The sequence below is a fragment of the Zalophus californianus genome, chromosome 11 (genome assembly GCF_009762305.2).
Source record: "Zalophus californianus isolate mZalCal1 chromosome 11, mZalCal1.pri.v2, whole genome shotgun sequence".
In the NCBI taxonomy this organism is placed as follows: Eukaryota; Metazoa; Chordata; class Mammalia; order Carnivora; family Otariidae; genus Zalophus; species Zalophus californianus.
Window position 1 is genome coordinate 39985292 of NC_045605.1, and position 27363 is coordinate 40012654.

Consider the following 27363-nt stretch of genomic DNA (forward strand, 5'->3'; position numbering starts at 1 on the left):
TTACCTTAAATGGCTGGGGAAAAAAATAAACCTCAAACTCCAGTATTTGACAAAAGCTCCTCGTAGATCATCTGTGTCTCAATTTCCTTTGTCTACACATACATTATTCAAAGCTTTGAACCACAGAAGAACAAAGAAGGTTATGGAACAAATCTCCACATGCTCAGAGTTCGCACGAAGCTGATGGCCAGGAAACATGTCTCCATCTAATCCAACTTCTGGAAAGGAATGGGACAGAGATAGAGAGTGGCATTTGGCTATACACAGCCAGCCCTTCCTTCTCTTCCTCCTTTCAAAAGTACCTACTGAGCAGTGATCCTATCCCAAACTCTGACCCAGAAAGGCACAGGACACAATGGGGCATATTTATTTAGAGAAATAAATCCTGCCTTCAAGGAGGCTACGATCAAGCAGAAGGAGTAAGACAAATATGCAGCTAACATTGAACAAAGATAAAGTATTGCCAGGGCGTGAATAGCAGGGCTATACACCCACATCTTGGGCATGCGCAGCAATTCTAACAAAACCAGCGGATTGCACAGGGCTAGTTGGAAACAGCCAGTTAGATACTTTGGTAGCATGAATGTCAGCTGGAAAAGTTCTATCATTTGCTCTCTGAGCAGCTGAACAGAATCTTAATACAGACAGAATACAGAGCACATAGCTTAAATGTGATTTCAAGTAACTGGACAATGGTTTTTATTTCCCAGCTATATGTGGAGCCCAGCTGAATTTTTAAAAATCATCCTGTATAAACAAGTAAGTTTAACCATTGGCAATAACTCTTGTTCCTAGACGAATATTCCTGAAAGAAAAATTTATTCAGACTTTGAAGACAAATTACTCAAATTGCTAGTCCTAAAAATCACACATTCATAAACACAAGAAGAGGCAGTCTGATATGTTGGAAAGATGAGGTATTTGGACAAATCCCTAAACCCCCCTGTGCCTGTTTTCTCATTTACAAAATGGGGAAAGGGCAGATCACTCAGAGGGTGCCTGTAACAATAAAATAAGATGATGCATGTGACAATCCTTTTAAAACTATTAACTGTTATACCATTATATGTTCTCTCCAAGTTGCTGTTGCATGGTCATAAACATCTGTTCCTGCACGTGAGCTCTTGCTGGGTTTCATCCATTTCCTCATATTCATATGGTGCAGGATGCACAGGTTTAAAATTTTGTAAACTCAATATTCTGAAGCCTTTAGAGCTGCTTCCAATTGAAAGTCATCTTTTTAATGTCCACTGAAGGGAATTTACACTGTATTCATGGCCTGGACATAATCATTACCTTCCAATAAAAATGACTCATTAAATAAAAAGGAATTTTCACCCATGAGCTCTTAGGATATATTTGCTTACTTATGGAAATCCAATAGCCTCTTGCTCAATAATTTCTGCATTTCTCAGTACAATTATTTGGGGTTCATATGTCGGTTCAGGAGTTACCAAATCAGAGCAACTCAGAAACACTAAAAGACAGAAAACAATAACAACAAACAGCCAAGTGAACAAAAACACACTTTACTATCCAAAATGAGAAATTCTAGGATCCATCTGAGAAATAGAGAAAACTCCTGATCTTTATTTACCTTCTGGTAAGAAGCGAAAGCACAGCAAGGCTAGTGTTTCCAACCTCTTTATTAAGAATCCCATGTGCCAACTAGGAAATATTCCCCTGCAACAGAGAGCAACCTTCAGGCCATCAGAGAGAAACCTTCAGACTCAAGCCTGGTTACCAAGCTCTGCATGTTACATTAGCATCCGAGGTCCCCAGAATGATTCACTTTTTGCCCAAGAGCCAACCCCACATGCATGTTCCCGACATGGGTTGCTTCCCCACTGTAGATCTGTCTGTCTGCCTGAAAACAGAACTGCCTGAAACAGTATTAGACAAAGCAGACAATTTAAGTTTACGAAAGGGCTGGAAATTTGACCTCACGGCTGGAGAAACTGCATTGTTTTGAACAGAACAAAAGAATGCAGAAGCCTCTCTTTCCCACCCACCCTTGGCTAAGTGGCCTGGCCAGTCATTCCTAGTAGAGAATTTCCAACAACCCGGAGTTCACACGTGGAAGAGAGAGTACCAGGGGGCATCGCTTTGCTCAACACGCCTGCCAGGAGCCACAGGGAGGTGGTTTGTATTTGCTCATGTTTTTAATAGCTCCCTAATATTTTATAATGGCAATGCTACTGTTTCTCATTTCAGTGTCTAATGTTTTAATGTTGGGTTAATTTATCTTACCCAAAACAACATAATAATTGCAGAGTAGAAAAACCACTTTGGGAAAAGGAGTGTTGTTTGCATATGCTAATGACTTAATTTAAAGAGTTCTGTGACTAAAAACGGAGGATGTGGGATTAAAAAAAAAAGTGCGCTTTCATCCTTGCTTCAAATGTGAGGTATGATGTTTTTAGGTCAGTAAACAACAGAATTTAAAATACTCAGTTGTAAAACGCCATAAAGGACAGTCATCTAAAAACCTCCCACATATGAAATGCACACATAGTCAACTCGGACATCAGCCATTTTAGTAAAAAGTGATGTTTCTTACAGCCAAGCCAGTAATCATACCTTTCGGTAACAAATATGGTTAATGATGACAACCCATAACATAAAAAACATCTTCTGAATCATCAAGACAGCTCTGAGCAAAACAGGACTCATGCTTATAAGTCCTGAGTTCAAGGCTCCCTGACCACCTGTGGGCCGTGGAAAATTCACTTATCTCAGTAAGTCTCACCTTCCTTGATTGTCATCTCAGGGCACTGGGCTAACTGTGCCCCAAAGAATCATCAGAGAGTTTTTACTTTTTTATTTTTTTAAAGATTTATTTATTTGGGAGAGCACGAGTGGGAAGGGCAGAGAAAGAGGGAGAGAGAATCTCAAGCCGACTTCGCACTGAGCATGCAAGGAGCCCCAACGCAGGGCTGATTTCACGACCCTGAGGATCACGACCTGAGCCAAAACCAAGAGTCAGATGCTTAACTGACTGGGCCACCCAGGCATCCCCTCCAGTGCTTTCCTGTCACCTGTTCAAGTCAAACTGGATTGAACCGCCAATCCAGTTCAAGCCCCACCCCCCACCACCCCACCCTTGCCCCTGGCCACTCAGGAGCGTGGGCACACGTGTCCAGGTGCAGGAGAGGTTGAGTGGGGAAGGATCCTCAACAAGGTGATCCTCATCCTCAACAGCTAAGGGAAGCCACACTCCCCAAGTTCTATCATGTACAAAATGATGGAGTCATTTCAAGTGTGGTATTTCTCTTTCTTTTCTAAACTGTATTCCTACGCCCACCTAGGGTACGCCTCTATGTATTGGCTACTACAGTATTTCAAAAAGGATTTGAAACATTTCTTTAAATTATGTACAATCCAAAATGCCAGGGTTTAGTATGGATCACGAGTGCAGCATGGCATAATTCCTTGCTATTTGTCACAACTGTTAAAGAACCAAGTACGTACTGCATGCAAACATTATGACTTTTTTTCTCTTAGTTTAAATAAACTCCAAGGTAACTAGACTTCTAAGAGAATCCAGTTCAATTATTATTTAACAGAAAATATATTAAATTACTGTAATTCCTTGAAAATCAATAATTTACATATAGGATGTGTATGTATTTCCACTTTTCCTACCTGCATGCCTTATCCTCCCCATTAGAATGGAAATCCTGTGAGCGAGGGACCAACCTCTGTGCTCAGCAGCTAGGACATCACACCTGACACAGCAGACACTCAATCCAATAGGTTTAAAGACAATACAATTGACGATAACAAAAGTACAATTGCTACAAAACAGGACTCAGAAAAATGGGATTCCAGAAGGAAGATGGGAAATAAGTATAATTAATAAGAGAGGGGGCAGCAAAAAAGTTGTTCCTCTTGTGGGGTAGGCATGCTAGAGTTAAAGGAAATTTGAGATGGGGTACATTTACATTAAGCCTTTTGATTAACTGGAAAATACTTTTAAACAGAAGACTTCTGCATTTAGCAAATCTGCATTTATACTAATTGTGTCTTTTATATTATATTCTGCCTACAGTTAGTTCATAGTGGTCTTTGTTAGTCACAAAGAGCACTTACCTAAGTTTGTATGTGGCAATCAACCAAGTTTGCTCCCCATTTTTATTGTCCTCCTGCACGTTAAATAACCAGTTTACAAATCTAAAATTCCTTCAGTATGTTATCTAGAGGTCATCTTAGTGATGCATTCTTTGGAATCCACTACCACCTGCGTCACTTTCTTTCTCCCTTACTTGCATGATTTTTCCGCTTAGCACTTAAACCCATCTAACATATTACGTATTATACTTATCTTGACTATTACCTATTTCCCCGTTAGAATATTACAAAGAAAAGGACTCTTGTCCATTTGGCTCACTGGTCTAACTCAGTGTTTAGAACAATGCCTGGCACACAGTTGGTGCTCAACATGTATAATATATATGCTATAACATAACTTATGACATATATAATATCAACCATATAACATAACTTATGTGTAAAATATATATTATTATATTATATGTTATTTTATATTATGTATTTTATATTATAAAGTGAATTATATATTGTGCATTTGTTTTATTGAATACATTTACTTGGTCTATATTATATGTTCATTATGTTATATAATATAATATACAATGTATATTAAAATAAATGATTGTATACTGCAGATATTCCCCTTAAGCTCCTAGCAATAAAGACACATGAAAAAATGGGATGCCCAGAGTGGGGTGGGGGTGGCATTTTTCTGGGAGGGCCCAAACATGCAGACCCCAGGAGCAACATATGGTCAGGACAAGAGCAAGGGCTATGGAGTAAGGCAATGTGAGTTGAAGCCTGGCTCTGTTACTTACTAGCTCTGTGCAACTGGGCAAGTTATTTAACCTCTCTAAACTTCAGTTACCACACCCATAAATCTGGGATAATAACAGTACCTGCCTCATAAGTTTAATGCGAGCATTGAGTGAGCTCAAGTACGGGAAACAGCCTGCAGAGTATCTAGCAGAAAGCAGACTCTCCTTAAGTGCGAGATGATAGTGGGGATGGTGCTGATGAGGAGGATAAGGAAGGTGATTATTACTCTGTGACAAGGAGTGAAGATGGGAAAGTCAGTTCTGCAGACAAAACTCTCAAAAAACCCCCACCCCTAGCTCCTCTTCTACTTCCCTCTGCATTTCCAGCCCATGAATTCATGCACATGCATTTCATAAAACAGCACTTAGATGTCCCAGGCTCACAAGAAAGGAGAGGTACTAAAAAGACGTTTGCCCAAATCAATCAAAGACTACAAAGTGCAAGCACTTTCCCCTTGTACTTCTAAGCAGTCCAGGGCCAGAGAAACAGGAATCATAATGCTTTGACAAATCAGAGCCTTTGGGAAATGTGTCATTTTGTGTAGCTGAGTTTTCTAAGGAGTTGAGCATCTGCCCGGTGACGGATCACAATTTCATGGGCGGAGTTTTGCTTTGTTTAGCTTTTGTGGTTTTGATGAAATATCTTACCCCAATACACTGAACTTCTCTGCCCAGATCCAGTGTGTGTGGTGGCAAGATTCGCTCAGCCCAGCCTGCTCCACTACCCTTGGGCCTCAGCTTGTTCCCTAGCTTCCTGATAGGAATGCCCACTGCTACAACAGAAAAATGAGCCTCCCCCCGCCCCCGCCGCCCCGGAGCACGGGCTGGTAAGAGAGACGTGCCAACGAAGTCCAGCCTCCACTAGTTGCCCAGGCACACCAAGCACAACCCAGAAGAGTGGAGTTAACTCCCCAGGTGGCGAAGCTGATCAGTAAGGGTCAAAAATGGGAAAGAGTCAACAGAAGGAAGGCTCGCCTCCCCTCCAACCCGGAGATGCAGCGTTCCTATGTGGCCTCCCTGGAGACACATGCAGAGACTGAGAAACATGCTGGGGTTTGTTGTGAAGCTGTAGCCAATTTAATGATGTACCAATTTATATTTGGTTTCCCTTCCTTCAGGCCTGGCTTCCTTCCCTGCCCCTCATCCGCGTTCCCCTAGGATCGCACCCTTAATAAAACATTAGCCTGCTCTGTAACTTTCGCCCCAGGCTCTGTTTTCTAGGGAACCTGGGCCTTTACAATGATTGGGCCTCTTCCATAATGATCAGCTATTACACCATGTGGTAATGAAGCGATTGGGCTCCCTCTGGGTTCCAGCCCTAAAGGAGACACTTAGGGCTGTTTATCCAGTGTCTAAAGTGTAGTGTTTAAGAGCTCAGACTCTGGTGCTGGCCTACCTCATTTAAATCCCAGCTCTCCCAGGGCAGTGAAACCGTGGACAGTCATTTAAAATCTAGCTTTTGTTTCCTCATCCATAAGATGCGGGTAGTCAGAGTACCCACCTCATGGAATCCTTGTGAGAAGTAAATGACGTAGTACTTATTTAATGCCTGGCATATGACAAACACACAATGTGGGTTAGCTACTTATTCCTCTTGTTGTCTGATTACAGACAGGATTAACAGGGTTACTTCTCACTGTTGTTATGAAGCCTTTCTTATATCAATATCTCTGCTTTGTGATTTCTAAAATACAGTAGGATAGGTATCGGGAAGTCTAGCTTATTAGAATTATGTGCAGAGTAAAAGTAAATAAGGTCTGGGCAAAAAAAGCCAAAAGTTCAGGTATGTCAGTACAAATTCCTTTTAAAGGCTATTTATAAGGTCCCCAACAGCAATTTTTGCTTCCATCCTAATTCTTGAATGTATCCTACCAAATTATGAAGTTCTCAATTAGCATGGTATTATTATATACATTTTGCAGTCATGCCATGTGACCATGGAATATAGAATTCTGACTTAGCATGAACACCCCTTGGACTGTCTATACTATCCTACTTCAGAAACAACAATTTAGTGACCCATAAACGCAATTCTCACGCACTCCAATCTTGATTATTTGCCCTCTAGGCTAAAACTACAGACAAATAGGACTACACCTGCACTCTTCACAACTAGAACAATGTTTAATGAAATTGTTATCCCAAACTGAATCACTGTTTTCCTTTCCAAGCTCATTCAGTTTAGCCGTGTGGTAAAGATTCCTTTAGAAATGTCCTCAAGGGATGAGAAAGACACAGATTAACTCTACCCAAGTCTGAGGAAAGATGTGTGATCTGCATGAGGGCAGGTGTGACCTTTCAGGAGAAGACTTGAACTTGAAGCTCCATCCCCACGACCTCATTCAGGATCTCAGGGCCTCATACTGGCTCGAGTCTGATATATGATATCCCACGGATACAATTCCCTATCAAAGCTGACCTCAAGTAAATGTGTATTTTTAATAATTACAGGACTTTATCAGGTTCCAGCCCATGAAATCAGAAACATCCTACCAACTCCAGCAGCCCAGGGACAGGGTAATTACTGGGAGATGCACTACAGATATATTCATTAGAACAGTCATAAATTAGATTATCTATAATAAATTTTAATAATAATGTGGACATGATGGTTCAGCAAAACCCCTCAAGATTTAGGGGAAATCCCCAAGTCATGCTTTTAGTGTACAGATAATGAGTCTAAATGAAAGAACTCCAACAGTTACTAGGACAGCCCTTAGAGGCCCTTTTTATCTGTTTCTGGATAGTGGTGTGTCATACTGTTGAATTCCCAAATGGGTGTTATAAAAGAGAGTGGGCCCAAGGAACAGTGCAATTCTCTCACCAGCTAGCTACTCCAAAAAGGCAGTGAGCCCAAACTTCTTGACCTTGCAGATTTCTTAGTCTCCAAGTGCTGAACTTCCAGAACACTTCCTTGAGATACTCGGATGCACCAAGGAGCCGGATCCATTCACATGCAGCCTAAGTCTTGAATCCTTTGCACTGTCCGTCTGCTGGTTCAATAATACCCGAGAGCGATAAGGACCTTAAACCTGGGGCAGGTGTCTCTGGCACCACTCTTCAATTCAAGGACCAGTCTTTGAAGCCTGGTCCAGCTCAGCCACTCCCTCCATTGACCTTGAAGATTACTTCTCTCTGAAAAAATGTTCATTTACTAGCAGTGCTAGGCAGATGCCAATCTAACATGAAGCTATCAGACTCCAAGCTTCCAAGCCCCAGGGAGCAACCTAGCAATGTTTACGTGGTTGTACATTTTTATACATTTTTTTGCAAAAGTAATATATTTCAACCACAATAATTTAAAACTTCTTTCTCTTTCCCCTCCAACTTCCCCTCTATTACATTTTGCATCATCAGGTAGAATGGCTGCAGGCATAAGGCAGAATTGAGTTAAGGATACATTTAGCTTGCATTCACTGGCATATATTTACGTGGTTCTCCATCAACGCCAGTCATAGGCAAATTGTTGTTAGCTGTCCCAGTGCAGGAATGGTTTCCAAAAGCACTCCTACTACCTACTGCACTGAGAGACCCAGCATTGTAGCATGGACATGAAAGACTAGAACTTATATCATTATATGAATGTATCCTGTAGTGGTCAGAATGATGATGACCATTATAGCCGGGGGGAATTGGGGGAGGGGGGGACACGGGGGACCAAGCTCAAATGTATGGAGCCAGAAGCTAGTCTGTGGAAAATTCCCCCATCATTACATATGTACATTTGTAACTGGAAGACTTGGTTCTTGCCTCCAGAGTCAAAAATGAAAGTTGTCTCCTGAAATGCAATGTACAAATTATAAACACACATGATTTTTTTCTTTTGTTGATTAGATTCCCTGAAATGGACATTACTGGACTCTTTTTGTTTACAGAGCACAGACAAGTAACAGTATTAGCAGCAAAGATGTCTGTTACAGCTCATACGAGAAAGAAACTCAATAGAGATTTTTTTCAAATTTGACACCAACGTAGAAAATTTACATAGCATTACCAATAACAAGCCACAACCATGGAGTAAAATGTCTAAACTCTCAACAATAAAAAACAAATTTCAATCAACCAGCACTGGAGGAAAATGAAATAATCTTTCTGTACTTTCTACAGAAACAATTGCAAAATTGTTGTCCCATGAACAGGCAATTAAACCAAAAATGTAACGAAAAAATGTAGGAGAAAGAAAGTATTAGAGAAGTAGGTTAGGAATTTAATCAACAAAATATATTATTTTTCTGAGTTTTGTGATATTTGTGGTGTTTCCTGATTTTTAAACTTAAGAGTTGCTGTGAATTCCTTCCTCAGTTCAAACAAATACAGTAATTTTGTAGTCATAAACTTTTATGCTTTTTCTCAAAGCAGGGACCCAAGATGATACAAGGTATGTACTTCAAGCCTCACAAAACCTGGATCTGTTTCTGGGGTTAGACATTCCTTGACAATTAAGTCCGGCTTATATATCATCATCAACTCACTTTAATGCTCCGTTTATCCCTCATACTGTCTTGTCTCCAGTTGGAATTTGTAAAAATCATCCCATGATGCCAAAGGGTGATGCTGGGGCCACAATAAACATGATGAATGGTGAGCACAAGGCACTCACTTTGTCACTTATGCATCACACAGTTTGTAATTACATGCTTTTCTGTCTTCACTGCTAGCCCTTGACTTAATCATCTGTGCATCCTTTTCAGTGCAAAGTACCCTGCCTACAGGGAATCAGTGAACTGCAAATGTGGGAATGAGGGAAGAAAGAGGTGGCAAGAAAAAAGGAAGAAGGGAAACAGAGGGAGAAGATGCAGACTTTTAGGAAGCAAGTGGAGAAAAAACTATGAAAATTATTTAAGCTCTATTTTATAAGATCTTGGGGGTAAACCACATTATGTTTTCACCATAATATCTTTTAGGGTGTTTATGTGTGTGTGTGTGTGTGTGACACCTCAATTTTTCAGCTTAATTCCTTCAATTTTTATTCACTTTTTGACTCAAGACATTTGATATTCAATATGTTATTTTAGCTCGTATTATTCTCACCAGCACACTGCTTTTTAAAAGCAACTAGAATATTAACTATGTTATGCAAATGAAAATGCGGATTTAATCAGAAAGAGTGGCCCTAGAGGAGCCACTAAAGCCTCCAACATCCAAAGAGAAAATTGGAGACTCCTATTATATTCAATAATTTGTATACCGGTGCCCCGAATTTAATATAAATTGAATTGAATCCTAAACACAACTTTTTGTAGATTCTGTTGATAAGACATGCTTTCATAAAAACCAGCAAGCTAAAAACACAAACTACAGCCCATTTTCATTTTCATTTCATTTTCTTTTCAATGAAACATTGTGAATGCAGTGGCATCACATAAATATTTATCAAACCCTATAATTCTTCCAAATGTAATGATAAATGAAAGTACCCTTCAAGGTGCACACAAAACACCTGCAAAAAACATTTTTTAGAAGATTGAAATAAGATGTAAGCTATCCGAAATCAGAACCGCTAATAGATGAAGTAATCATTTGATAGTCTTTGTAACCTCTGCTTACTGGACCTCTGAGGTTTTACTCTCTCTTAACCGAAGAAATAAAACCAATTCAGTATCACTCAGCACTGGGGGCCCTGACACGAAGGGCCAGGTAAGCCACTGAAACTTCCCTTATTGATATAAAAGGAAGACGGATTTCAGAGAAAAGAACCACACAAGTTTTCAGGTTGTTGGCTTGCCACACTATTTTTTTAAGATTTTATTTATTTATTTGAGAGAGAGAATGAGAGACAGAGAGCATGAGAGGGAAGAGGTCAGAGGGAGAAACAGAACCCCCGCTGAGCAGGGAGCCCGATGTGGGACTCTATCTTGGGACTTCAGGATCATGACCTGAGCCAAAGGCAGTCGCTCAACCAACTGAGCCACCCAGGTGCCCTTGCTACACTATTTGTACTTCCTCTTCATGGTAGTCATTATTTTTAACATTTACTAGTTGCACAGGGATAATAACAGCTCAAACTTGATATACAGTGCAGACATAATTATAGATTTTAGCCAACAATCCTCTACTAAAACCTAAAGTGCCTTCAGCCAACAGTTAAGAAAAGATCAAGAAGAAGGCACCTGCTGAAAAGAGTCATAAAAGCATGCTGTTCATTATTTTCCAGAAGCTTCTAATTGTCTCTCCCAACTGGCTTACATGATAACTACTAAGTTCATCTGAATGTTGTGCAGTGTTCAGGGCCCCTCTGGGAAACATTATTTTTCCCTTAAATAATTATGATCCAAAGTCTAGAGCTAAGGTTAAAAATCCAGAGCCAAGAAAAGTTTCTGCTGTCACTTGATCATAACTTCATTCTTCTGGTCCCAAGCGCAAACTTTAAGGGCAAGCGTGGGCCAAAATTCAATGAGTCTCTTTTGACAGATAGGTGGAGGTAAAACTATTGCCTTGAAAAAGAATGAGGATGGAGAATGACTTTTAGTCTGGAATTGTCAGGAATTGCACCAAAGCTGCCAAAAAACATCTGTCTTACTCCTCAGCCTGTCAAAGAGGAGTTAAGAGGCAAGTTTGGGGAAAAGAAGCTGGAATGATTAACAGCCATCCATAAGATAAAATAGGATTTCTGGCATCTCTGAATATAAGAAAAAGGAAGCTTGTGTATTATTACACTATGCAAGAGATATGCTACTGTGGGAATCATCCACCCCTTTAAATACCTGGGTTAGCACTAACAGTTTCTGCAATGACAGAAAGCTCTTCATTTTTCTCACAACACAGATTTTCCTGTGCCTAGTTGTCGTTCTCCCCTCCTGACTCTCCGATGATTAGAGACTACAAATAAAAGAGTACTGGACTCAGCACTAGCACTAGTAAACAACTCTTCAGTTGAACTAACTAAATAAAAACTAGTCAGTTGTAGGACTTTACTCTTTCCTTGGCCACCAGCTGAAATGTGTCCTTCACCCTGTAGAAGATCAAGGTAGAGCATCACAACATCTGAGAGCTTCAAAGATCCTGGTACCACACCATCCAGCCAAATCCCTCTTCTTCCCATGTCTGGTGGGAGAGGGTCTTCAGCAAGGCAAAAATTGTCTTCTCATTGTAAACCATACATGGAAAGTATACACTAGATGGAGACACAAAGTCCCTTGGTTTCACTTTCTTTCCTTGCAAAATGAAAGCAGTGGATAATTATGATCTCTTTACTCTTTCTCCCAGACTCTGGTGGAATGTGCCAACACACAGGGCAGCACCGCAGAAATTGGAGTTAATAGGATTTGCTGGAAAACATCAGCCTTACAAATATTTTTAAACTTAAAATCTGTTTTAGAAATATTCCCGTAAAAAATATTTTGTCATTCAGGATCCTGACAGAGAAGAGACGGCACACTCCCAACTGGGTCATTGAGAAGTATGTAATAAACAGACTATTTACAAAGGTGTGGACAGGGTTTAGAGAAAACGATGCAGTACTCCAGGGTTGGTAACAGTGGGGAACTGTTTCTATCCCTAAGAGGATACAGCCAGACCACAGTAACCAGTATGGAAAGAATCAAATGGATAAATACCCTGACCTAATTCTCTTCTTCTCTACATTCCCAGTGGCAGAACTGACAGATGTCAGGGAATAAAGGAGCCCACAGGCCAAGGAACTCAGGCATCTGGACACAAAGCAGAAAGAAGGGTGGAAAATGGATCTGGAGAGGTAAATGGGAGAGAGCTAGCACAGATACTGAACACAATTATAAAGTTACATTCATTTATTGTTGGAACAGCATGTTCATTGAAAATAATAATTAGCTTTACAGTGTTTAGTAAGTGTGAGATGCCTCTTTTGGGTGTCTGTGTGAACCCAAATGTACTGTAGGTCTCCTAAGCCTCTGCCAGTCGTACCAAAACATTTGGGATAAAGAGAGCATCCTATGCTTACATGTGTTGGAGAAATGCTGCCTGCAGCTTCAATTTATAGAAAGGTAAATATAAATGCACATGTGTTGTGCATGTGAGCTCTCTCTCTTAAGACACCAAATGTGTGAAAAAAAAGGACACAACTGTGCCCACCTCGTGCGACGCCAGAATGAGACATGGGTAGAAAACATTTCGCACAGAAACTGGCACACAGCGCTTGGTGAATGGTAACCACGGCCACCATTGCTGCCAGCATCACCACCTGCAGCTGCCTCTGACCTCTCGGATGGCCCAGGAAACTTCCCACCGTGGAAGGCTAAGTCTTCCACCTGTAGCTCTCTGATCACTAGTGCCGGACCCCAGCCCTGCACACAGGGAGCGCAAAGAGAGCAGTCTAGGCTCGCATATGCTGGAGAAATGCCCGCTGCAGCTTCAATTTAAAGAAAGGTAAAAATGAATGTATGCTCTGCCAGGCTGTATTAGTATGCAGGAATTATTTACTCCTCACCATTCCTCCATAAGAGAAATATTCTCTGCCCCACCTCAATGTTGAGCTTGGCCCCATGGCCCGCTTCAGCTAATGGAATGTGGGCCAGGTCTGAGGAGGGGCTTTAAGAGGTACCACACACTTCCATCAGCCCTCCTGAGCTTCTGACCTCTACAGTGAGAACAGTATCATGTCCCAGACAGTGGATACTCCTTCAGCCTGGGTCCTGGAATGGCTAGGCCTGTGGGGCAGGTTAAAATTCAAACCACAGTTGTCGACTGTTCCCCCAGACTTGGGAGCAAGGAGAAAAACTGTTTCCATAACCTACCTTGCTGGAATTCCTGTGACAATCAGAAAGAGCACCCCCCAAGCACCTAGCACAGTGCCCAGCACAAGACAGACACTTGATAAATGAAAGAAATAATATAATTAGCAGTAATGGATAACCAAGATATCTTCCCAATTATCCACGATGCATTTGCTGAACGAGAAGCCGTTTATCCCAATTAAAATATTTAAAATATTTCTTTAACTTCAGGTAAATAAAACAATGAAATCATTGCTCAAGTTGGCAGCCTACAAAAGAATCTAACAGAAAATCACAGTTTAAAAAAATACAACCCACTCTTTCTAAACCTTCTAAAACTTCTGGGTAGTCAAGAATATGAATTCCTGTTGTGTCAGAATAAGAATGCATTCTTTGTGAAGGAAGAATGATTAAATTGCATCTTCCAGACTAGTAATTTAAATTGTGATCAAATCCACTGTAGCTGGGGGCCTCCCAGTTAATCCATTTACTGTGAACATTATTAAACATTTATTAAATGCCTGTGCATGGTAAAAAAAATTTTTCAAAGGTAAGGTTTTGTTCGCTGAGCACCCTCCCCACCAAAAATCAAGAACATAAAAACTACTAAATGGATCAACTACTCCCAGTATAAGCAGTTTCACAAAACAGGAGTACGGCAATTACTGAAGCACAGAAAGAGATTTTTGATCCATTGGGAAGGCATTCAGAAAACTATCACCACCAATGAATAATAGAAGATTTATTTGGAGAGTAAAATCTGACTAGAAAAGAAATTTATAAAATATGAGCTCCATTTCCTGCCTTTCAAAAGAATAAGGAAAAGGACTTTACAGAAAAGATATAATCTGGTAGGCATTCTCTAAGGAACCCAAGTAAGATTCAGGCTGGTGTTTCCAAGCCCCCATATAGAAGGAAAGCTTGGAGGGCTTAAATGAAGATCCCCCTGGGGCTCTTACCCCACACCTACTGACTCGGAATCTTTGGGGAAAGGGCCCAGGAATCTGCATTTGTTAACAAACTCTCCAGCGATTCATGAGCACTCCTAGGTTTGAGAACCACTAGACAATGGAAGCCATTAAATAATCTTTGACCGCTGACTTAAAGGTTCTTGAAAGACAAAAAGAAAAACAAACAAACAAACAAGTTGAGTCCATCTTATGCCAAAGGACCACACGAAGACAGCAGAGTCTGGACTTGAGACTCAGTAACGGCTGCAGGGCTAAATAGCCATTCATTCTGCCAGCAGATCAAGCCATGATTTTCAGCACTTGGAGGCAAAGAGCTGATGGACGCTGCCACAGTAATGCAAGCCCAACAGCACCATGGTGATGGCTTCTCCTGGGGGACATACATTTGCCAACATTCTCCTCAACCCCAGCATCCGGCTGGCACAAGTCCTGGCGATCATTCCTCATCAGTTTCCTGGGCTTGCAGATTAAAATATACAGAAGACGAGAGGGGAGGAAGTCAGATGGTTCCGGATATTATTACATGGAAATTCTGAACTTCATAAAAAATGTCAACCTCCAGTCCTACAATGTACCTAGAGAAAAACAGTTTTGCTTTCTAAGAGAAGGTAAAAACGATATGTAAAGAGGGTAAAAAAATTGCTACTATAGTTTTAAAAAGTAAAAATCCTCTGGGGAAGTAAATCACAATGTGTAGTGAGTGCAAAAAAAGGGGCACCAGGTTAAGACAGAGGAGACAGGTGGGTTCTAGATACATCTATGTCCTCCAGTGGGTGTGTGACCTCACACAACGCACTTGGCTATGCTTTCACCTAAAAGAGTTAATGTTTATCAGAATGGGCATTTTAAGCCACAAAGCAATGTCAAAATGTAAGTGGTGTTATTATCATCCATGGCAAAATTTATTTTATACAGTCCAGAATCTAACAACAAAGTCAAAGCAGTGAATTGTTTTTTTTTTTTTAACAGAGGCAAAAGATATCAAACTCTTGGCATCAAGAATTATAAGGGAAGCTATATCATCAGATGAAACTATACACACATTTTCTGAAATCACACCCAAGATGAGACCAAATTCTATGGTACAAATAAGGAAAATCCAGGCACTCTCACCTAGTTGCTCCTGCTCTTCCCTGCACCAAGCTACACCAACATGAAACTTCCAAATAAAACCAACTCAATGTGGCTGATGCAGTCCTCTATGTAGCAGTGGCTAATGAGTCCACCTGACACCTTCCTGTTTGGCCTACCTTACCCACATCCACCCGAGTCCCGAGGAGAAGCTTCTCTCACTGGAGAGCCACGAAAAATGAGATGAGGAGGAAAAAGGAAGGGTGACTAATGGCCAGTGCCATCAGTCAATGGACTGTAAGGGCCTTGAAAACTGTTTAACACTTATTGCCTAACAGATTTTAGATCAACACCAAATTCAAGTGTATCTGGAAACATGAGGAAGCCCATATGTCTCTTTAGGTGGGAGATAGCATACTATTCTGCAGTTACTTTGAGTTGAGTTTGAAACGAGGCTTCAAGTTATCCATCTTCTCTGCGTATCAGTTTATGACTTGATGATTATTAGTTCTACCTCCTGGGGCAGTTGGGATCATTAAACAAGACCCTACTATAAGTGTGGTGCCCACCTTAAGTACTCCATGAGGTCATTAGCGGTGGCAAAGTACTAGCACAGAGTAGACACTCAGTAAACATACTTCCCTTCTCATTCTGTATTTCAAAGATGAAAATATATTCCAGTCAAATGAAAAATGATACATAATAAAATAGAGTGTGTGGCCAAATCAGATCCTTGACATTTATCTTTTCCTTCATTATGGCTATGGAGACCAATTTTACAATTTACACTAGCCATAATTAAGGCATGTGTATATAAAAATTACAGTGTAAGTTTGTGATGGTACATACAGTTTTGTAACTTCCATCCAGTAGTTATTACAATTTCTCAAGTCCTTCCTCCACCACTGTAATAATACCCCCCCCCCACTACCTGTTTTAATCATCATTATTATCCCTGGGAACAAAGCACCCTGTGAGTGTTGCAGAAAATGAGTTAATACATATAAATGTACCTTGAAAACTGTGAACAGCTAATATTACTATCTACTTAGAGTAAAGAAGACACAGCCCCTGTGTTGAGATGACTACAATCTATAGAAAATGCACAGTGTTACTCAAGGAACACAACACACACATAGGCACATGTCCGTTTAAAGATAAATAACAATAACAAGAATAGAAAAATGTGTGTGTGTGTGTGTCTGTATCTATGATGAAAAGTAAATAAATAGGTGAGGGACAATGAAAATACTGGAGCAATTTTGCCCCATATTTTAAAATGTTTCTATAAAACAATCAGTTCTTACAAATAAAATCTTAAAATCCATTTTTTTATGAGTACAATCCACAACATGCCCCCCCAGCCTCTCATGACAACATTTGTAGAAGCACACTGCCATATATTAACTGCGTATCTCCAGTGCAAATCCCTGTCGTTCAAAGGCCAGATGTGCCTGTGAAACATGAAAGGCCAAGCAACTGCTGCAAAACCACTTCAGCAAAGCTTTACTGGAAAGGGAAAGATTGGTGTGTAAGACCCATTTGAAAATCCATTTCACACTTCTAATTTAAAGCCAATTCAAATGTAATTTACTTTATCAGGGCCCTTAACTTTGTGAAGGTCAGAAGTATAATCAACAGAGGTGAAAATTACTTACGCTTATCAAAAGATAACCCGGTAATAGTGCTGAACAAGAAAAACAAAAACCAGGAAACAAGACTCCCATTGAAAACCATGGTGAGAACCACCGTATAACACATCTTCTTACAAACCAATGCATATGCGTTCTGACATAATGCTTTCACCTGAGTCATCTCTGCACCAAATGCAAACTCATTTGTCATTCTATTTCAGTGGGAGAAGATTCCTTTTCTCCTCCAATGTTAAAATTCGGGAGATGGGACACAACACTTCTGGCACAAACTAGTGAACTTACCGCTCTCGTCATCTATGTTGAACCTTCCGAGACCACTGCCGTCCCTGATGGAGTACTGGATCTCTCCATCCCTCCCAGAGTCGTCATCTTGGGCAGCCACTTGCAGTACACTTGTTCCGATGCGTGAGTTTTCTTTTACAGACCCAACAACAGCAAAGTCTGGGAAGTAGGGAGTATGGAGGTTTTCGTTGACATCCACCACCTCCACTTCAACAAAGGAAACAGATGACAGAGACACCGGTCGCCCTTTGTCTTTGGCCCGAACCGTGAGGTTATAGAACTGCTGCTTTTCATAGTCCAGCTCTTTGCTCAAGCGAATGGCACCACTTGCTTTATCTATTTCAAATCTCCCATTATAGTCATTGACCAAAGAATAGCGCACTTGACCCCCTAGCCCAAGATCCGGATCGTGGGTCTCCAGCCAAGCAATGACAGTGCCAATGGGGAGATCTTCAAGAATCTTCACACTGTAGCTACTGGGAATGAAAGCCGGGGAACAGTCATTGACATCATCCAAGAAAACCTTAAGAGTGACAACTGAAAACAGCTGATGGCCACTCTCTGCCTTGTCTCTGGCTTCTATTTTCAAAGAGTAGTTCGCTTTAGATTCCCGGTCCAATTGGTCGGCTACATAGACGATTCCAGTTGAGCTGTTGATAGCAAACTGCTGTGTATCTGTCAACACTGAGTAAGTCACTTCACCATTAGAACCCAAGTCTTTGTCTCTGGCTTCCACTTGAATTATCTCAGTGCCAATACTTGAACTTTCGAGAATGTTAACTGAGTAACTGTCTTGGAGAAAAACTGGGCTGTTGTCATTAGCATCCTCCACATTGATGGTCAGCAACCTCCATGAAGATTTTTGTGGATTACCTAAGTCATAGATGGTGATATTAAGGAGATAGAGGTCTGTGTGCTCTCGGTCCATTGGCAGAAGGACTTTAAGTTGCCCTGTCTCCATATCGATATTAAAACAACTGTCCGTATTCCCATCAGATATCGTAAACAGCACCTTTCCATTGAAGCCAGAGTCAGCATCATAGGCTTTAACCTTCAGGATGTTGGCCCCAATGGGCAGATTCTCCTTCACAGCCACATCAGAAGGAAATGACTTGTCAAAATGTGGTCCTTGCCTATTAACTGAATAAAAGTCAAGAAATCCATCTTCCAGGTTCAGTTTCCCATTTGCTTTTGCCTTAATGAGTAGTTTCTCTGCCAGCTTTTGAGCCACACGAGTTTCTCTGCAACTGAAGCTCTTTGAAGACACCTTCCCGTGTAGGACTGAAATGTTAACAGACATGGGGTCCGCAAAATTCTCTCCATCGGTTGCTGTAATCCTGAGGGCAAAATTACCATTTTTGATGCCAGAATTCATCAATGACTTTTTAAGCTGTAAAATACCGGAGTCTGGGTTTAAATAAAAGAAACCAAGTTCATTTCCAGAGATGATTTTGTACTTTACAAGTTCAAGTTCATCAATATCAATTGCTGAGACAGCTGTGATGTGACCCCCAACTGGAAAGTCATAGGAAATAACTCCCTGGCAACCCACTTTCTCAAAGAGAGGGCTGTTGTCATTGACATTTCCTATTCGAATAGTCACATTTACTTCACTTTCATGGCGGTATGGCGAACCCCAGTCAGAGGCTCTTACTATGAATCTGTAAGTTTCTGGGGAGGATTCAAAATCCAATTCTTCAGTTGTGCTAATAACACCTGTAAACTGGTTAATGGCAAATGGTAACAAATTCAGACTGGCAATGCTATAGGTGATGTACCCATTTTCTCCTTTATCCTTATCAGAAGCCGAAACCATCAGAACACTTGTGCCCACTGGGACACTTTCATTCACAAAAGCATCATACAGCGGCTGCTGAAATTCTGGGGTGTGGTCATTTGCATCTTCTATGCCAATGACGACTTGTGCTTTCAAATCTCCTTCCTTGTTTGTCACTCCCAGCTTATACACCTCCTTCTTAATAGTATTCAGTGGCTGTGCTGTGACAATCAGACCTGACCGAGGATTAATTTTGAAGTACTGTGCATCCTCACCAGGAGATAATTTGTATTCCACATCAAGCGGTTCAGGACTTAATTTTACTATAGCAACCACGACACCAGGAGGGGAGAATTCACTAATGCTCACATCATACATTTCTTTTTCAAATCTAACTGGGATGGTGTCTTTCTGGGGGTTGGCAATGTGGACGATCTTTGCTGCTGAAAATTTCTGAGGTGACCCCTTGTCTTTTGCTTGAAGAGTGAGGTTGTAGCCATAAGGAAAGTTCCCCCAGTCGACCTTCTTTCTCTCCTTAATCTTGTACTCGTTCATCCACCTGCCTTCCTTAGCCAGGAAGAACTGATCTAGAGGATCCCCAGCCACAATGGAAACAGACTCAATCTCTCCATTGGCCCCCTCATCTAGGTCATCGACTGTCACCACCGCGTATGTCGGCTCTTTGTCCAGCGAGAAAGGAATGTGAGTGACCACGTGGAGAGTTGGGGCGTGTTCATTTACACGTTCAATGTGAACATAAAGCTTCGCGGTACTGCTTACTCCATTGTTTCCGTAGAGTTTCATCCCCCGGTCCACAGCCAAAATCTCCAGATCGTACCTATTCTTTTCATCATAATTTAACCGCCCACTTAAAGAGATGACACCACTCGTGGGGTGAACTGAAAAGAGATCAACTTTGTTTTTAAAGTAGTAGTAGAATTCTCCATTGGAGCCAATATCGGCATCTGTGGCGGTCACCTGGGCAACACTAGTCCTTAAAGGTGTGCTTTCTGCTATTGTAACAGAGTACGTTGTGGGTGAAAACAAGGGTCGCAGATCATTCATATCTAAAACCTGTATGTTCACTTTGGTCCATGCTTCCAGATCCTCTCCTCTGACAGAACCTTTTACTACCAATAAATAATTGTCCTGAATCTCCCGATTCAATATAGCCGAATTGCCACCTTTAGTTCTTATTCTGAGGAAACAGAAGTCTGCAATGATGACTTCCTCCGCTTTGAAGAAGCCTTCCTCATCTCCAGATACAATTCTGTATTTGACATCCCAGGACAGATCTATTAAGGTGATGCCCATTCTACCCTGGCTGTGGACGTAGGTCCTTGCGGCTGAGTTCTCACACACGGTAGCATTGTACACAGGGTGCGTGAAGTGGAAGCCGAGGGGCCCGGTCCCCGGCAGCCCCTGGGACACCGTGGCCAGAAGCTTGAGAAGCAGGAGGATGAGGCAAGAAGGGGGAGGCCGTGTACCCACACAGTATCCCATAGTTATATCCATTGTATCATACCTCCATCCTGGAAGGGGAGGGGGGAGAAAGAGAGAGAAAAGATAAATTAACCTACGGGAAAGTGGGAGAAGGTGTAGGAACTCGCTGCGATGAAACAGTGGTTTTTACAAACCTCATTATAAAACCTCCTTACCAAAACATCAATGCAAGAAAAAAAAAAATTAGAGACCTCACCATACTAGATGGCAAGGAGTTCAAAATCACTAGGATTTAACTTTACATTGTTTGATTTTTTTTAAATCACACTTTTAAACTGCTGCTGGAATTGTTCATTGGTACAGGATTTCTTGCATTCTGAAGGTCAATTTAGAAATATGTACTAGAAGCCTGAAAAAAATGCATCTACCTTTCAGTTAGAATTACCTTCTAGGCAGTTACCCAGTGGAAGTAATTAGACAAGTGTACATATAAGGTACAGTTTAAAAGACAAAAGAATTGAAAAGATACTAGCTGCCTATCAGTAGAAAATCAAATAATTTCGTTGACTACTACATCAAAAACTAATGATGTACTATATGCTGGCTAACTGAACATAATAAAAAAAAGAGAAAAAAAGAAAATCAAATAATTTACGGTGCATTCATAAAGTGAAATACTGTGCAGCCATTAAAAATAATTATTTTTAAAATGTACATTTTCAAATGTGGTAAGATGTAATAATGCTGAGTGGAAAAAAGATCATAAAACAGTATGGGTGGTTATGATTGTATTATTACTTAAACATCTCAATGCACAACTGCAATTTTACATTTAAAAAGGATTAACTGTGTTGTGGGATCTGGGGGATTATTTGCATTTTCTACTATTTTTCCAAGTAAAGTTCATCAATGGTTATATAATTACCTTTATAACTATGAACTTTTAAAGAAATGCTTATAAGGCATTAACATCTTTTGTTGTGCTGACTTTAAAACTGACCATGATTTATACAGAATCCAATATCATGAGGCTGAGAATTCAGGCCCCTAGAAGCACACATGACATAATTTAATTCTGTCGAACTAGTCACCATTTATCATTAATAAACGATAAATTTATGGTGTCTCTACGTGGTTATCTCCTTTCTGGTTTAAATTAGTTCCAATTACCGGCTATCAGCTGAAAAATCTCCTACAACAGTTTAACATCTTAAAATATTATCAATTGTTTTTGTAGTTTATAAAACACTTTCATACCCAGGGTTGACAAGGCACACGTTATTTTATCCTTTTAGTAGATGGAACTAGACAACTTCATTCTCCTAGTAGCAGAGTCGGGATTAGAACCCAAGCACTCTGCACACCCTCCGAGGCTTTCTCATTTCTTTTTTCCAACTCTGCCTTACTCTAAAGCAGATTTCTGGGCACACATTGGCTTGGTTCCAACCGAGGATGAAATATGTCTTGCTGCTGTCATCTGTTGAAGCAACTCAGGAAACAGGAGTAGCAAGTAGAAAGAGTACAGTTTAATATAGGGATTTCATAAGCAGAACAGACAGTACAAATGAAAAGTGGAAAGATGAGATAACTTTTTATAAAAGGAAAGGAGTTAATTTCACATGCAATTGCTTTGGCTGTCCGTCCTTAGGAAGCGGCTCACATGCTAAGTGTGCGAAGCTGTAAGTCAGATGTAGTAGGCTCAAACAGCCTGCCCAGGCAAATGGAGAACCCCAAGGGACCAGTGCATTTAGAGCTGCCTCTTCGAGGAGCACACTTGGCTGACACATGGGAGTGACAGAGCCCTCTTTAGGGACCACAGATATAAACCAGCAGAAGCTTTATTAATACCGCATATAACTCAATAGACTCTTATTTCATCATCTGAGAACGCTCCAAAGTAGAGGAGGGATTTTTAGGTTCACTATGAACATAATGGAATGAGACAACACTCTTACAGGGAATGACCAGAGGCCATGGATAGCCTCTCAACTGAGAAAACTGGGATTACTCCCAGCATCTCCAGGGAAACGCAAATTCAGTCTCTGCCTCATTTCCCACTGGCCCTTCTATGCTGAGGGCACAGCCTACAAGCATGGTTTTGCTGATACTTTGCCCACGGAGTCTGGACTCTGGTCATCAGGGAAGAAAACCGCCCTGATGGTAAAGTCAGCTCAAATGAACTTTTCTTAGTCCATCTCACATACCCATTTTCAACCCTGACTGAACAGAGGAGCTGCATCTGTGCATCAATCTATTACCAGCACCCAGCACCAAACATCCCACGCAGGAGACACACAGGACATCATGGTATTGATGTAACCAGGGGCCCAGAAGCCTTTAACATGCTCAGTTTCCAAATTCCAGAAAATACGCACATCTCACTTCCGTAAACAGAATCAAGAAATTACATGAACTCAAAGAAGCCTTAAAGATCATCTGGTTTGATCTCCTGACTTTACAGATGAGGACACCGAGACCCATAAAGATAAAGAGACTCACTAACACCAGGTCTCAGGACTCCCAGGCTCAGAGCTGATACCACACGGAAACGTGTGTCAACTGAATTAGTTTTTCTTTGAGTTATGTAACAATTTTAAGGCTGTGGTTTATCATCACTTTGCAGGGATCGTTGTCTTCTGACACCTTGTTAATCTCCTGGGTGCCACTCCCTCCTCTAAGTAGTTAACTGTAAGTAAACATTTAAGTGCCCCAGGGCACAGTTACTTCTATAAGCCCTTCCGGTGAATCCTTCACAGCACAGAATGCTGTCATAACATGAAAAAACATCATTCGATTTAACTCTTTGAAAGTTGGAATGTTTGCATGCTGAGTTTTTCTTTCAGCAAGATACACTGCTGCAATTTTTTTTTCTTATAACACAGAGTCAGGAGTCTTACATGCAATAGAAAACACTACAAACCACACTGAAATGGGACAGTATTATTCTGTACAGAAATTTGGATTTAACTCCAAAAACCTGAGCAGGACTAAGCTTGTCAGCTTTGGTTGAGACCAAAATATGTCATCAAGTTTCGGTATCTTTATTTTGGAAAAAAGAAAGTCCTATTTGGCACCAACTATTTTAAAAAACCTGCAGTTTTCTTCATTGACTTAGAAAATAAATCAGTGCTAAAAGTGAGGAATTCTGTAAAATTCTGAAAGTAAACACTAGAATAAGATTTTGGCTCCTTCTTTTTTTAGCATGCTAAGACAACTGTTAAGTTGTTTTTTTAAAAAAAATAGTATGCTTTTCCACACTGAAGCCAAGCTATTTGTGAAGCCAATATGATAGTTACGGTGTTTTAGATGCTCCACACATTGATTTATTCTACTGCTTCTGGATTATTTTAAACAAAGCACTTAGTTCCCAACCTCAGAGCCTATTTTCTATGACTTAGTAACATAATCAATATTTTTTGATATAATCTCCAAAGAAATCATCAAGCCATCAATCTTGGAGACATTATTTTTCAGAGCAGTTGGCTGTGCCTCCCCCATCCTGCCCTGTGAGCTCAGAGAGAGAGTGGAACTTAGCCTGAGACTCAGAAGGGCATGGGGATTTTTCTTTCCAGAGATGAATAAATATGGGTGACCTTGGGGGCAGCTCACAGCTCTTACAAAGGCCATCTCTCTGAGCGAGCCTGGACTCTGCAGCGTACCTCTACTTGCTTGGGTAACCTGGGGAAGCTCTTTTCTGCCATCATTAAATGGGCCTCCTTAAATCGCTGGGATTTCTGAACGCTAGAAAAGGCATCTTGCAAGAACATTCTATTTTCATTCCATCTCTTATCTTGTATATTTTGAAAGGGTTTTACTGGCAGACAGGGTGCTTGAGAAATGTGCTATGATAGGTTGTAAAACAAAGAACAAAGTCAGTCTCTGAAGGGCCTCCCCTTCCCTGGCATCCTTGATGAAGACGACTTGTGTTAGAAGCTGCGCGCGGGCGCAGTGACTGAGTCAGAGGCTCACACGTGGGCTGTATGCACAGTGAGTCCCGGACACATGCTCTGGAGCCTGACTGCCCGGGTTTGGATCCCAGCTCTGCTATTTCCTAGCAGTGTTACATCGGGCAGGTTATTTAACCTCTCTGTGCCTCAGTTTCTTCTGCTCGCAAATGGGAACGATAATGCTGACCAAATAAGATCTGAGTTAATAAATATAAGCATTTAAAACAGTTCATGTCACATGGTAAGTATACAGTTGTTAGCTACTCATATCACTAACTAAGGCAGTTTTTAGAGAAGACAAAATCTGTGAGTCACACGATAGGGATGGTGGGGGGTTTACAATCTCCTCTGACACTTCCTTTTCTAGTAGCAAAAGGCAGATCAAAGGTAAAAATCTTTACTGAAAGCGAATGATTACCACAGTAGACCCCAAGGTCAGAGAAACTGGACTTGAATCCAGGCTTTGTCACTGACTGGCTGGGTGACATTGGGATAACACTTAAACCTTTTTAAGTCTCAGCTTAGGGATAATAAGAGCTCCCACTGTCATGTCTAACAGACAAACGTTCCATAAATATTAACTGACATTACAATGATGAAGGTGCTCAGAAGAGGGGATACAAGACAGAAAACAAATGAAAACTGGGCTAAGGAGAAAGGGTCAAGAGGGAGACCATTCCTGGGGTAGCCCGGCCCTAACAGGAAAGCCACCCTTTCACAGAACCCAGGTGCCCACCCCGGCTTGGGGTCAGTGCCAGAGAAGGCATGTGCCTGGGGGCATGGGTCGAGGGCTGTGGCCACAGCTCTGTAACGGACTCCAACGCCTACACGTTTACTTTACAACTCAGGAAACTACAGCTGCAATAGGGAGCTACTCCTCAGACCTGGCATTTAATTCCTGAGGAGTTCTAGCAGGATTCCTCCTTGCCGTGATGAGTCCCAGAACAGCCAGATACTGCCAAACCCTATCTTCCTGAGCAGCCTATTCTGATACTGCTCGAATTACCATCCTCGTGGCACTACTTTATGTTCTGGGCCTTTGCTCCTGAAATCAGTTATAGACTGTCTGTATGACACATTTGGGAATAAAGTTTTGCTCTCTGGCTAACGCTAATGGCTGCCTGAAGAGAAGAAAAAATGTTTACTCTGTAGTTTTCTTAATACAAACCGTTGTAGCTAGAGAGTGCAGAGGATAATATACTAGGCAGTCAGGTCACAAATAATTCATGTCATGCCATTATTCAGATTATATCATGATATACTGAACCAGGGCCATGTAAACTCACTGAGTTTTACAGTCAAAAGGATCATAAAATCGTCTAGTGCAACACCCTAGTTTTAAAGTGGAGGGAACACGTTGGGGAAGGTTAAGTGATTTGGACAGGGTCACACAGCTTGCCAGTAAAAAAGCTAAAATTGGACCTCAGGTCTCTTCTGTGAATGTGGCTCACTGCTGCCGCCTCATTTAAGAATACAGGTCTCTACTTGTTCATCTCTACACATTTTACTCATCTTCTTAGATTTAACTAAAATGCCACCTACTCTGTGAAGCAATCCCAGAGATTTCCATTCAAAAGTGAGCTCCAGTCCTTTTTTTTTTAGATTTTATTTATTTATTTTAAAGAGAGTATGTGAGTCAGGGGAGAAGCAGAGGGAAAGGGAGAAGGAGAGCATCTCAAGTGGATTCCACGCTGACCACAGAGCCCCACACATGACCCTGACTGAGATCATGCCCCGAGCCAAAATCAAGAGTTGGTCGCTCAACCAACTGAGCCACCCAGGCGCCCCCAAAGTGAGCTCCAGTTCTAAAGCTGTGATTCTTAAGCTTTAGCAAACATCGGAATCACAGTGGGGCTGGGCTCCCTCCCAGAGTTTCTGGATCAGTTGGAGGAAAATTTATAATTCTAGCAAGTTCCCAAGAGATGCTGGTCCGGGCACAACCATACTCTGAAAACCTGCTCTGAACTTGTCTGTATTTTACCTCTATGTTCCTCTCTGATAGCACTTTCTTCCCTTAAGTTACTTATGTGTGTTTTTAAATTACGTGCTGGACAATAATCTCTCTTATTTCTTCCTCTCACAGTATCTATCTAACAAAGTGCTTGGAAAAGGCAAAAATTTGATAAATGTTTGTGGAGTAAAATTTGTCTGGTCAGCATCCACTATAACTGTATAACATGCTTCAGAGAGAAGATCTAAATGAATCATCAGACAAATCAGGAATTATGATTATAAAACTTATAGACCCTGAGTAAATAGCTAGTCCGCCATTTCCCAAACCATGTCCCATGACACATGACTTTATGACACAGGAATAGGTGTGCAACTAAAACATTTTAGGAAATTCAGGTTGAACAAACAGATTTGTCACTTTCAAACTTCTTGGAGCGTTTTGTATGCTCCAAAATAAACGTCCCCCTTTTCCTGTCCTTAGTCACCCCTAATAACTTACCCTGCCTTGCTGTCTCCTTATGAAAGCATGGTGTCTGCTGTCTATCTCCACAAGCAGAAGTACAGTTCTCTGGCACTTAGTCAGGATTCAGTGAATACCTGTTGCACACGCAAATATACTACTGGAACTGTGATTCTAAGGTGTATAATAACATGCACAACTTCTAAAATCTATTTCACCATGAATTTCCTCCCCGTCCCCCCA

The 27363-nt window shown here is 41.1% G+C and overlaps 1 protein-coding gene across 1 annotated transcript in view; it reads right to left on the minus strand.

Moving 5' to 3' along the window:
• FAT3 (FAT atypical cadherin 3) overlaps window positions 1–27363 on the minus strand; it is a 642087-nt gene that overhangs the window by 484656 nt on the left and 130068 nt on the right. The window contains exon 4 of the mRNA XM_035722989.1: window positions 17541–20849. Within this exon, the coding sequence (XP_035578882.1) occupies window positions 17541–20832 (3292 nt within the window). The 5' untranslated portion in view covers window positions 20833–20849. The remainder of the gene's footprint in view (window positions 1–17540; window positions 20850–27363) is intronic.